This window comes from Passer montanus, unplaced genomic scaffold (genome assembly GCF_014805655.1).
Source record: "Passer montanus isolate IOZ18808 unplaced genomic scaffold, ASM1480565v1 scaffold53, whole genome shotgun sequence".
Classification (NCBI taxonomy): Eukaryota; Metazoa; Chordata; class Aves; order Passeriformes; family Passeridae; genus Passer; species Passer montanus.
In genome coordinates this window covers 8,306,233-8,319,786 of record NW_024370263.1, presented here as the reverse complement: position 1 = coordinate 8,319,786, position 13,554 = coordinate 8,306,233, and the positions used below count along the sequence as shown (strand labels likewise).

The window sequence follows — 13,554 nt, the reverse complement described above, 5'->3', positions numbered from 1 at the left end:
AAATGTAAAAATCAACGTAGAAATGTAAAATCAAGGTTAAAATCTAAAAATGTGTAAATAAATGTAGAAATGTAAAAATCAATGTAGAAATGTAAAAATCAACGCAGAAATGTAAAAATCAAGGTTAAAATCCATTTCCGAAGGGACCGAGAGCCGCTGGGCGGGCGGCGGCCGCCACCGCGTGGCCGAAATAGGAACTGCAGCGGGACTCGGGGCAGCGGCGCGGAACGGCCCGGAACGGCCCAAAATCGGCACGGGATGGCCCGGAACGGCCCCAAATCGGCACGGGACGGCCCAGAACGGCCCAAAATTGGCACGGAACGGCCCGAAATCAGCACGGAAGGGCCCGGAACGGCCCAAAATCAGCCCGGAGCCGGTCTATCCGCTCAGACCATCCCCTCTGTTACAGCGGGGCTCGTTCCGGCCCGGCCCGGCCCCTGTGCTCAGGGGTCCCACCCGCTGATCCGGGCGAAGGCAATAATGAATTCTGCACCCCGCCGGTCTCCACGCAAGGTTCCAAAGCTCCATCCGAGCTGTTCAGTGAGCTGAGAACGGCTCGCAGCTGGCTGGAGCCCGGCAAAACCCGCCCAAAAAACTGTGTGACCTGTCCCACACAGTTCTTCCATGCACAAACTTGGCAGAATTCTCATTTGTCCGAAATAAGTTTTATACCTAGACCTTAACTTAGGTATTTGAATAAAACAAAACATGCAGTACAAGTAAGAACGGAACGGCACGGAACGGCCCAAAATCGGCACGGAACGGCCCGGAACGGCCCAAAATCGGCACGGAACGGCCCGGAACGGCCCAAAATCAGCACGGAACGGCCCAAAACCAGCACGGGATGGCCCGGAACGGCCCAAAATCAGCACGGAACGGCCCGAAATCAGCCCGGAGCCGGTCTATCCGCTCAGACCATCCCCTCTGTTACAGCGGGGCTCGTTCCGGCCCGACCGGCCCCTGTGCCCAGCGGGTCCCACCCGCTGATCCCGGCGAAGGCAATAATGAATTCTGCACCCCGCCGGTCTCCACGCAAGGTTCCAAAGCTCCATCCGAGCTGTTCAGTGAGCTGAGAACGGCTCGCAGCTGGCTGGAGCCCGGCAAAACCCGCCCAAAAAACTGTGTGACCTGTCCCACACAGTTCTTCCATGCACAAACTTGGCAGAATTCTCATTTGTCCGAAATAAGTTTTATACCTAGACCTTAACTTAGGTATTTGAATAAAACAAAACATGCAGTACAAGTAAGAAATGAAAATACCAGATCCAGAACCAAAAGACAATAATGCCAAAGTTTGCAGATTCCTTGTTAGTTATGACCCACCTTTAATTTATAAATGCAACAAAGCTCTGTGCCTTGAGCTCTTTCCCAGAGAAGCCACCCCTGGACCCAGAAGTGACTTTTCAGCACTCACAGGAGGGGCACTGGGTGAAGTTTTCTTAGATGTTATAATCACCCCAGCCTTGAGGAGCTTCCTGCTGATGACTATGGTACAGGTGGTTTTCAGTCCTTGCTGATAAAGTGTCAGCAAGCACCTCAGCCACCACGAGGCACTGCTGTCTCCCTGGCCTAGAACAGAAGTGTGGCCAGAGCCCAGGTGAGGAAGGGCCCGGCAGGACCAGTGCAGGCACAGCACCGCCTTCAGCCAAACCGAGCACAGGCAGGCGAGGGAGGCGTTTATCCCGGCACTGACTGCAACAGCAGCACAACAGATGCTGCCTTCTCTAAACCCAACTTGTGAAATTCCTTAGAATGGTTACAGAGAAGGAACTCGAACTGAGCACTCTGCACGTGCATTCAAGGGTACCTGCACTATTTAAAATCAATTAACAAGGGCTAAGCAAATGCTGCGGGTGGGCTTTGCTCCACTCCCAAACCGTTGCAATGGAAGATTCCTTTACAGCAGCAAGAGCACTCCAGTCCCGTTCAGAGCCTGGGAGATGCACTGAGGATTAGAGCACAGCTCCCAGGCTGGGGCACCCTTCCAGCACTTCCTGCCCTGTGCAGCTGCTCTGCAGGAACCAGGGACAGGAGAGCTGTGAGGATGACACTGATGAAACCATACAAACCCAGCTGCAAACTGCTGCTGCTGTTCTCCAATGTGCCAACACTGCACAAGTGCTCCACGCTGGTTTCCAGCAGCTGTTTCCAGAAGTGAGAGCGTGAAGGCACAAAAGCTGCCACAGCACACCGAGCAAAGCAGCAGCAGCCAAGCCAGCAGGATTAGCCAGAATTAGCACAGGAATTAGTAACACTACAGGGAAAAGCCCAACAGAAGTTAGAGCAGGATTATGCAGCAAAAAGTCAATGAAACGTTAGGTGGGAGTTTGTCCCTTTACAAACACCAAGTGTACAACATCCCTCATTTTCATCCACGAGCTTCAAGTCAAACACTTAAAGGCTTCTGAGTAGCCAAAAAAAACAAACCAAAAACCCCAATCCCCCAAGAATTCCCAAACTGAACTAAAAAAGGAATCCTTTAGAGCAATATTACACAATAATCACAGTCCCATTTCTGCTACCAGGCAGCAAAAATTGAATATTGAAGTAATTCATGTACACAAACATGCAAGTTAAAAGGAATAAATGAAATGCTCCACTTTATTAAGAAACCAAAATACAAAACTGAAGAGTTCAAGACTTCATGTACTCAAAACACTACTGAAAAAAAAATTCCTAAACTTAAGTTTTGCTTACTAGCAGTACTAATATTGACCAAGACTCATCTCTACAAGGTAGTGTTAAAAGTTGACATTTTCCACCATTTGTGCTGTAAGAAGCCAGTTTCAAATTAAGAGCTTGGTGCAGTTACAGTAAAGTCTAGATGTTTAAATCACTGTGGCTCCAGCTAATATAGCACTGGGCAGGCAAGAGCATCTTGGCTCAAACCACGGCTGTTCTCGGGTTAGTGACTTGGAAGATGCTGAGAATTGGTGTAACCAGCTATAGCTCTACTGCTGCTCATGCAAAGGCAGCTGCACTCAGTCCACAGGCCTGGATGCCATTGGCCTGGGGCTGCTGGAAACAGAGCTGAAGGTAGCAGCAAGGAGCTGAGACTGCAGCCAAGTGCAGCGTGTGCGAGCAGAGCTGCAGGCTGTGCCCTGCACCCCTGCAGCACCAGCTCCCTCTGCCTGCCAGTTCAGCTCGCCTCACCCCTCAGCTCTGGCAGCCAACACAAAAGGACAGGGGAACTGTTAGCTCTGAATTAGCAAGAGGAGCTTAATATGAGAAGCAGGAAGGAAAACAGAATGAGAAATGCAGTAGTAGACAATCAAGTATTCCCTCAAATGAAGGACAGAAGACACTTGGAACAGTTTTCCTAACAACGCATGAAAGTTCACTTGCTTGGAGATACTTGAAATACAACTTTATTACCTAAACAAAAGAATGGGAATGACAGAAACAAGATTTTCCACTTAACACTCTGATGTGACTGCAGCAGCCTTATATTTGAAACTCAAGAGGGGAAGTAATTGCAGTCCAAAAAACAGCTAAATATGCAGGTCCAAAATATGAAGGTTTTTTGTTTTGGTTTTTTTTTTCATTTTGTTTTGTTTGTTTTTTTTTTAAACTGCCACATTCACTCTCCGAAGCCCATTCATCTCTTTCAGCATCCCAAAGATTAAGCACATGTTCTGTTCAGCTAGATAATAAAGTGGCAAACACGCTGCATCACCAACATCACAGGACAGTTGCCTATAAAACTAGACTTCTGACGCTGGGCTCCAGCTTCATCCCTCACAGGTCATCATCTTCATCTGGCAGTGCAGTGGTCTGAGCGATCTGCAACAAAGAAGTCACGGTTCAGAACTGCTCTCCAGCTGTCTGTGCCCCCAGTGTGGCACCAGCTGCCAGGCAGTCTCCCTGTGCCCCCGACTGACCTGTAAGTCTTGCTCATACTGTGCTGCCAGTGCTGGGTCCATAACAACTTCAGGAGGCGCGAGCGCAGGCATGGCAACAAACTCCAAGTTGGGATCTCCAATTAGCTTCCTAGCAAGCCACAGGAAAGGCTTCTCAAAGTTGTAGTTACTCTTAGCTGAAATGTCGTAATACTGAAAAAAGCACATATTAGACATTATTTTAGAAACCCTGAAATATTTAGAGTATATCAGGATTAACACAATCAACTCTTTTACCTTCCTTTTTTTTTGACTGCATGGCTTTTGTTTCCATATTCATCAGCAGTTATGATTTAAGTGTGTAGAAACAAACAGTTTCAGGCATAAACTACTAATGGAAAGGTTATCAAATCTCACCAAGGACAACACTTTCAGGAGGCAATAGTGCACGGATCTTTCTCCTGACATGATCTACTGTGGTCCCAATCCTGTCAGGGATGAGACTGAGCAGCTACAGCCACATCACACAAGTTCCTGAAGAACTGGCACAGCTTCTGCTCCAGGCCAGGGATGAGCACCCTTAACATCACCTCCCTGTGCCCTGAACTCTGGTTTGAAGAGCCAGCAGATGTGAGGCTGCCTGTAATGGCAGAGCACTCATTCACCAGCCACAGCCCAGCTGCACTCAGAAGACAAAACCAACTGGGTTCCTCCTGACTTACCTGGAGATTCTTCTTCCTATGGAACACAATGGATTTTGCCTTGACTTTTCTGTCCTTAATATCCACTTTGTTGCCACACAACACTATAGGGATATTTTCACATACTCGTACCAGATCTCTATGCCAGTTAGGTACATTCTTGTAAGTAACTCTTGATGTTACATCAAACATGATGATGGCACACTGAGCTGCAAGAGAAGGAAAGCCAAGTTACACCAGGTGTGAGCACTTGCTCCCAACACAGGATGGAGAAGAGGAACCCAGAGAGATCCCACATTAGGGTTAAGCATCTGCATTGACTTTTCCCTCTCAGCATCCTGTTCTGTTAGCAAGGTCAGTGCAGAGTGCACAGAACCTGGCCCATGCTGTGCCACCTCACAGCTGTGCTGCCTTTGCCAGCTCAGCTGGATCCCCGAGGAACGTGGCACTGCACCATATGGGAATGTGCACCTATGGAGCCAACCTGGACCTACCCAAATACCTGGCAGAATCAGTTAACCCCTCCTGAACTCATCTCAGACATGCTAATAAGGCGTAAAGGTAGGCTGAGAGAGCCAGTGGTCCACAGCTCAGGATGCCCTTGTCCAGAGCAGTTTCTCAAGGAACTCAAGAATACTGTATCTTATTTGTGTAAAGTAAAGATATGCAGGTGAGTGAAGTAGCACAGGACAGATCTTTGCCAAGCAGAAGAAGGAACACTGCCCTTTTTCAGAAACACAGACTCTGGCATGAAGGTGTCCAACTTCCTCATGGTACTGAAAATGTTGAGTTTGTGTCCAAGGCCTTGCCTGAGCACAGCAGTACAGACAGAAGCCTGCACTCAGAGAAGCACACGTTTCACCCTTAACCAGCAAACGCTGCCAGTGCCATCTGCTCACCCCAAATGCCAAAGCCCACAGCGACACCCTGAAACACAACCCTGGCACGTTCCCACACCTTGTCTGGCCAGGGATGTTATCCTCTCTGCTCAGTCTGAGAGCCCCATGCCAGCTCCCCACTGCAGCCACACTGACAGCGTGGCCAGCATGAGCAGGAGCAGCACTGAGCCCCAAGAGCACAGAACTGTCCCCACAGCTCTTACCTTGGATATAGTAGCCATCACGCAGGCCACCGAACTTCTCCTGGCCAGCTGTGTCCCATACATTAAATTTAATAGGGCCTCTGTTGGTATGGAACACCAGAGGATGAACTTCAACACCCAGCGTTGCTAGGGAGTAACAAAAAGCAGTGCAATTAGCAAGCCATGGATTTTTGTGAGATACATTTGTGAGACACTGCAGCTCAAGGGTTTCTTCAGACATACCTACATACTTCTTTTCAAATTCACCAGTCAAGTGACGCTTTACAAATGTTGTTTTACCAGTGCCACCATCTCCAACCAGAACAAGCTGTGGACAGATAAAGGAAAGAGTCAGAGCAAGGCATTTGGAGAGGTTTATCAGCCATTCTAGCACAGACACTGTTCATTACTACAAGGTTCTGTAAACAAAAGACACAACTCCCCATGAAGCAGCTCCCTGTGCTGGGAACCAATCTGTAAAGCCCATCCATCATGCTGTAACTCTGGTCAGTCTGATCCAGTCCTTGTGGGTAAGAACTGCACTGCACTGTGAATATGGTTCTACTAAACTACAACAGACTGAATGAAGAATGTTTAGGGCCTTTAACCTGAATGGGATCAGACTGGGAGAGGAAATTATCCAAATATCTACTGGAGACACCCATTGTTATCTCACGATTAAAAAACCCAACAAAACCAAGAACCCACCAACACTTGCACCATGAACTGGAATACACCAGCCAAGAATTGCAGGAAACACAAGTAAAAACCTTCAAGAAGCAGTCTTCAGGACTTCTGGCTGTTAAGATAACAAAAAACACCACCAACCCACCAGCCACTCAAAACAGCAGAAAACTCTCTTCTCAAACACTTTAATAATTAGCACATAGCAGAATGAATGATATTCTAATTCATTCCAAGCAAGTCTAATTCTAACTCATTCCTTTTATAATGCACTTCAATTCTTAAACTGAAAAGTCATTCTGTAGGCAAAGATTTACTAAAATGCATTAGACTAAGCTGCAAATAGAATATATTGCCACAGTTAACAGACTCTTTGTGTGTGCTGTATCGAACACTACAATAAACCGCCCCATTAAAGAAAGACGAACACTTCGAAAGCAAACCCACCATCCACGTCGACACTCGAGAGTCCCTTTCTAGTGAAGGGGGAAAACACCGCGAGCCCGGGCTGCGAGCCGCTGCCTTACCTTAAACTGCACTTGGGGCTCTCCTTGGGCGGCCATGCTGCGTCTGCGGGGAAATGGCAGCGTGAGCGCGGGGAGCGCCGCCGGAAGGGGCCGCGCCAGCCCGGGCGCGCTGGGCCCGGCCGGCGCCTCCCGCCGCGTGTGGCGGCACCGCGCGCGGAGCCGCGCGGGCCCGGCCCTGGCAGCGCCCCGCGGCCGGGGCCGAAAAACCGCCACGCGCCCGGGCTCCGCCGCCGCAACGCTCCCTCAGGCGCAGCCTCCCGCCGCCCAGCCCAGCCCAGCCCAGCCGCGAGCTAACGGTGACCGCCGCCGCCACCCATGGCGCTTGCAGAGCGGCCAGGCGTGCCGCGATGGCGGCGGGCCGGGCCGGGCCGGGCTGGGCCGATACCGGCCCGTACCTCTGCCGAGGCTCTCCCGCTCCTCGCTCCGTGCCGGCGCAGGGAAAATGGCGGAAGCGCCGTTCAAATACCCGGACGGCGACGCCGCGCGGCCGCGGGCGGGGGCGGGGCCGCGCGTCACGTGGTGCGCGGCGCGCGGGAGGCGGCGGGAGGCGGGGCAGGGCCGCGGCCATGAGGGAGAGCGGCGGGCAGCGGGCACTTAACCGGGCACTGAGCACTTAGCAGGGCACCGGGCACTTAACCGGGCACCGGGCACTTAGCAGGGCAGCGGGCAGAACGCCCGCCCAGCACGGCCTCCCAAGCCCCATCACAGCCCCACATCCTCGTGGGCACCTCAGGGATGGTGACTCCATCCCCTCTCTGGGCATCCCCTTCCAACGCCAGACCGCCCGAACAGCGAAGCTGCGCTCCCAAATATCCAAGCTGCGTGTGGCCTTGGGGCCCGTTCCTCTGGTGGCTCGCTGCAGGCTCGGCAGGAGGCACTGGCCGCAGCTCACGGTGCCCTGTGCCAGGGAGCTGAGGGGAGCAGGAGGTGCCCCCTGACCTGCCCTCAGCTCCCTCAGTGCTCCTGCCAGCCCTCAGCTCCCTCACACTCCTCCAGGCCCTCAGCTCCCTCAGTGTTTCTCCAAGCCTCAGCTCCCTCAGCGCTCCTCCAGGCCCTCACCTCCCTCACGCTCCTCCAAGGACGCGCTTCCACACCTCTCGTGGCCTCGTTTGCTGGGCACATCCAGCACCCGCGGCCCTCGCAGAGCGAGGGGCCAGCACTGCCCGCAGCTCGGGGCACCTCTCCCGGCAGGCCGGGCAGCCGGCCCCGGCCCAGCGCTGGCAGCAGGAGCAGCTCCTGGGCGCCGTGGGCACTGCCGAGCTGTCCTGCTGTGGGTGGCACAGCCGCGGTGCCCGGCTCTGGGACCCTGCTGCAGCAACAAAACCCCGTGAGATGCTGCACTGATAGAATCCTGTGAGACGCTGTCAGCCGGTGATGCTCTCTGCAGAGAGACAAAGTGAAAAAAGGCACGTAGTTACTTAGATAAACTGTGCAGCTGCCTCCAGTGTGGTTTAAAAAGAGGGTTTAACTGAGCAGCTCTCAGGTACGACGGGCTGTGGTCAATGTGCCTCCTGACCCTGATTTTCCATCCTTCGTCCCAACTGACCTGTATTCACCAGAGCGCAGTAATGAAAGCAAAAGTTGCTTTGTAAGCCTTGCATTTGGAATAGTCCTTCAAGATCTCAAAACTCTGTCCAAACATAAGTGAAAAAACTCTTTTGAAAACTGACTTTCAAAGAACGTATGAGTTTTGCATGTGTGTATAAATACCAAGTTCATGGGTTAGCTCTGATTTATAAGGCCTCTGTTATTTTTTTTAATCCAGTATATTTAAATTCCTTTTATTATCTTTGTTGCTGTCCCCATACTCTAGAATAAATACATTATATGTTTTTACCTATATCTGAATGAATGGAATTGACAAGGAAAGTATTTCATGGCAGCTGATATATACAAATGTAGTTTATTTCCTCCGACATAGACACAGAATATACACAAAGCTTCACAAGAGTGGCTGGCGTGTGCTGTAATTTTTGCTTATTTGACAGTGTAATGCCAATCCAAATGTTGTGAGATTTCCTTGGAAAAAATCACTGGCACGTTGAATTTGCCCGCCGCCGGGATCCGCCGGGGCTCGGCAGCGCAGTGCCGCCCTCTGCGATGTCCGCAGCGCGCCCTGCCCCGCTCCCCCGGCCGCTGCGGAGCGCCTTGGGCGGCGCTGAACTCACCGGATTCCATTGAATTCCCCGGTGATCCCGCGCCGGAGCCGCCCGGGCTGCGGCGGGCTGGGTTTGTCCTCCCGGAGCCCCCGGGCTGGGTTTGTCCTCCCGGAGCCCCCGGGCCGTGATGCGGCAGGAAAGCGCTCTGCCAGCCGCATTTTCCGCGTGTTTACAAAATGGTAGCTGCCTCTGTTTATACGCTCTTTTCCTTTCCCTTGCTCGTGCTTTGGAAACAGTGTGCTAAAAAAGCAGGGAGAGTGGGGACAGGCACCGTCCGTCTGTCTGCAACAGGATATGGCTTGGGTAAAAGAAAAGGCTATTTGAGGGTTTTTGTTTTGGACTTGTTTTGTTTTTTTCCTGAAAAGGAATGGAAATGGAGAGCAGACAGGAGTTCCTGTGATAGTTCCAGTACTCCACGGATGTGTGGAAGTTGGGCTGTGTTGAGCTGCATTCGGGTCTGGGGCTCTTTCATCTCTGGATCACAAAATACAGTTTGGAAACTCCATCTGTAGTGATGGAATTGCCAGTCCTTTTGTCCTTCTCTCTGAAAGGGTGAATAAGGATTGGAAAAGTTTTAGGATTATTAAATTACAGTTTCTCTACCAGGAATGATGTTTTGGAGTCATGCCAAAAAAGCAGTGTCATTTCTTTCAGGTATAGTTATTTCCTTTCCAGGCTGTGGGAACATGTGCCAGGTTTCGCTGCTGGTGCCAGATAGAGGAAGCAACCGGTAGTGATCCAAATTTGCTTTATATTTATAATTCTGTACCCGCAGACTTAATCCTGTTCTGTGTTTCTGTAAATGGAAGAAACCAGTTCCACACCCTGCCACACCCCCCATTGACAGGGTTAAAAGTGTTTAATGCAGCCGAACAGAGGAATTTTTAAGCCAGCTTTAGTACTTGACATCTGAAAACATTGCTGCAGTGGGCTGCTTTTGAAATATGTATCAGCCAGTATTGCTGAAGTGCTTCATGTGTTCATCAATGTCATTTTCACTGCCTGTGGAATTAATAATTAGCTTAGAGACTTAAATATTTTCTTCTAATGAAGAAGATAATTAAACATGAAATGAAGGTAGAAGTTACTGAAGATCTAGTCTGTGTTTCATCACCATCAGAAGTGTGTAATTGACCTGCAGTTTGTAAAGGTGCATATCCAAGGAGATGGATATTCCCACTGCCATGGGCAGCTTCCATCTTACATCTTTATCTGAAATACCAAAAATACAATGATTTTGTGAAGTGGTTTTCCTTTCATAGGATGAACCATTGAACGGAGATGCCTGACACGTGGATGAGATGCTCTGAAAAGGGAATCTGGAGAAATAATGTGTTAACGCTTGCTCGCCTGTTTCCCAGTGTTTGGGTTGATGGATGCAGTTTCATTGCATTGCATTGGCTCAGTCATGAAGAGCGGAACACAGGCACTGTGGTTTCCAGCAGGCCTAGGCCTGCAGAGTCTTCAGGGGTAGCTGCACCTTGCTCTTTCCCTGCTGAGGGTTTCAGTGTCTCTTTGGTCGTACCTGACCTGTGTGAGGTGGGTCAGCTCCCTCCAGCCCCGCAGAGCCCCGTGGCACAGAGTCCAAAGGGTCCCAGCCTGCCCTGGCCTGCTTTAGCTGAGCTCGCCATGGCCTCCAGCAGAAACGCTCATTTCCCACCTCCTCATGTGTGAGCTCCTGCCTGCTGCTGGGCAGCACGCAAAACATGTCTTTGGTTTTTCCTAGATCGTTGTAAGGAGGAGGGAGAAATGCTGCCTATCAGTGTTTGTGGTTCATTGACACAACATTAACGTAACTGCCAGATATTTTTCTTAATGCACTGTGTTTAGGCTGTTAAACAGTTGTTGGAGAAAGAAGTGGTTGATGACATGCAGATTATGTAGCCTTCAGATAATGCTGCTTCCTCTTGTTTTCTCAGCTCAAAGAACTTGTGTGAAGTATGTGCTTTTTCAAAGACAGCAACCACAATTGTATTTGTTCAACTTCAGGGGGTTATTTTAATGTCTAAATTAAAAATTAATTTCTAAATTGCTCTAACCAGGCCCAAATGAACTTCTTTAAGCTGTTTGAATTTGTCTTTTAATACAATTAATGGGACAATTGAGCAAATCCCAGACTGGTTTTATTATTTGGAGCACAAGTAAGTGTAAGATAAAAATGTTTTCTGACCCAATACACTGCTTTCAGCAGTGGTTTGTAGTAGGGGTTAGGGAAGAAGAAAGTGAGCAGTACATAGCTGTGACTGCAAGATGTGCTCCCAGCCTTCAGTGGTTTGCTGTTCTCAGGTCCAGGTCCATCTGCAGGGCTCTGACAGCTGCACAATCCATGCCCAGACCTTCAGCTAGCTTCAGGTATTGCAAACTGATGGCCTTTCAAAATCTGGTAATAAGACTTATTAATAATTTCTTTTTGTTGTTCTGTCATTTGTTCGACATAAACCTCTGCTCAAGCAGAGTGCTGGTTTAGATCTCAGGTTTGGGCTGCACTGTCGACATGGCTCCAGAATTTCCCCCTTGTGACAAGCTGAAGTGGATGCAGACCTGTCTGCTGGAATCCATTTTTCATGCTTGATAGATGAATCATTTAAAAGGCTTCATTTTTATATTTCTTTACCCATGAGTGTTAACAAGATCTGTTACATGTAATGTTTGGAAAATGAGTAGTACATAGCAAGTTCATATTTGAAAAATGAGTGGTACACAGCAAGTTCATATTTGAAAAATGAACACAGCAAGTTCTACAAGTTCACATCTGGCTGTAACTTTTGAAAGAAGGACCTGTAGCTGGAACAGCAGTGCATTGATTTATTTCCAAACACTTTCTTGGCCAGGCGCTCAGAGCCCGCAGAGCTGCTCAGGAGCAGGTGGAACACCACAGGGGTCAGGATTGTCAGGGGTGGGTGGTGTGGAAGCAGCACAGAGTGAGGCTTGGCAGCAGGAGGAGAGCTCGCTGCTGTTCTTGCCTGAGTCGGGCTGTGAGCAGGGCACGGTGAGGATGAGCCCTGTGCCCTCCGTGCCCTGGCAGCGTGAGCTGCGTTATGGGGCTGGTGCAGCCTGTGTTAGCTGTGTTAATGATTGACCTGCCCCAGCCCTGCTGCCCTCTGCAAGCCCTCCTTGGCTGCTGGGTGCAGAAGGGTTTCTGACACAGGGATGCTGTGAGGAGAGGCTGTAGCTCCGTGTGAGGAGCTCCTGGGGGCTGATTCCCCGGGGGAATGGTCAGTTGTGATCCTTGGAGCCGGCCACAGGAATGCACGTGATCTGCCCTGAGAAACAGCCAACCTTGAGCAGAATTTCAAGGGCAAGCAATAGTCACGTTTTTCAGTTAAAAGCTGTTTCCAGTTCCGAAGGTCAGTAATTACGAAGAGATCTCCAGCCTGAGTTATTTCTGTAATTCTGTAAGGTAGTGGTAGTAACAGAAGCTTCCTAAACCATCAGGATAGCTTCTGCTTGGAGCTGAGAAATGACACTGTGAGAATTTCTGTAGTTCAGCCGTGCTGCTCCGTAAGGTAGTGGAAGTGACAGAAGCTTCCTAAACCATCAGGATATCTTCTGCTTGGAGTGAGAAATGACACTGTGAGAATTTCTGTAGTTCAGCCGTGCTGGCAGCGAGAGCAGCACACGGCTGCTCCCTCACTCACCCCGGTGGGATGGGGCAGAATTCCAGAGGTGAGAGAACTCAAGGATTGACAATAAAGGCAGTTTCATTGGTAAAGTAAAGCTGCACGCAAGCAAAGCAGGAAAAGGAGCTCCTTCCTACTTCCAGTGGGCAGGCAGGGGTCTGCAGAGCTGGCACACAGAACAGTGGCTTGGGAGGACCCTGAACACTAAAGGTGCCCCTGAGCATGATGCCATGTGCTCTGCAATGTCCCCTGGCTCACCTGGGGACAGCTGCTCCCATCTGTGCCCCCCAGCCCCTGGAGGGGAGCAGAACAGGCCCTGCCTCTGTAGGTCTGCAGCTGAACCATCCCTGTGTCATCAGCCCTGCTCCGGCACAAATCCCAAACACAAATCCCAAACAGACCGTGCCAGCTGCTGGACGAGAGTTAACCCTGTCCCAGCCACAGCAGCACAGCCCCTGACAGGGCTGGAGGCGTTTTATGGTCTCTGAATGTTTATGGAGCTGTGTCCCAGACTTGGAGTCCCAAGGTCAAGGTAGGAGCTGCAAACAGACTTTATTAGATTGCTCTTGGCATTGACGTGAAACTTTTTATCAGCTTTTTGTGATACTGCTTGGACTGGGGAGGTGAAGTCCAGGGAGAGCAGTGTTTCTGCTAAACTCTGATAAAAGGGAGTTCTTGGTCGATCCCAAACACAAATCCCAAACACAGCCCGTGCCAGCTGCTGGACGAGAGTTAACCCTGTCCCAGCCACAGCAGCACAGCCCCTGACAGGGCTGGAGGCGTTTTATGGTCTCTGAATGTTTATGGAGCTGTGTCCCAGACTTGGAGTCCCAAGGTCAAGGTAGGAGCTGCAAACAGACTTTATTAGATTGCTCTTGGCATTGACGTGAAACTTTTTATCAGCTTTTTGTGATACTGCTTGGACTGGGGAGGTGAAGTCCAG

General features: G+C 50.2%; 1 protein-coding gene across 1 annotated transcript; it reads right to left on the bottom strand.

Annotated features, from left to right (window-relative positions):
• Window positions 1-3,320: 3,320 nt before the first annotated feature.
• RAN (RAN, member RAS oncogene family) lies at window positions 3,321-7,338 on the bottom strand. The gene is made up of 7 exons (XM_039724657.1): window positions 7,228-7,338; window positions 6,833-6,875; window positions 5,865-5,949; window positions 5,643-5,768; window positions 4,562-4,749; window positions 3,882-4,052; window positions 3,321-3,783 (listed from the first exon to the last, which is right to left on the bottom strand). Exons 2-7 carry the CDS (start codon window positions 6,866-6,868, stop codon window positions 3,739-3,741), a joined length of 651 nt encoding a protein of 216 aa, XP_039580591.1. The 5' UTR covers window positions 6,869-6,875; window positions 7,228-7,338; the 3' UTR covers window positions 3,321-3,738.
• Between the last annotated feature and the right edge of the window lie 6,216 nt (window positions 7,339-13,554).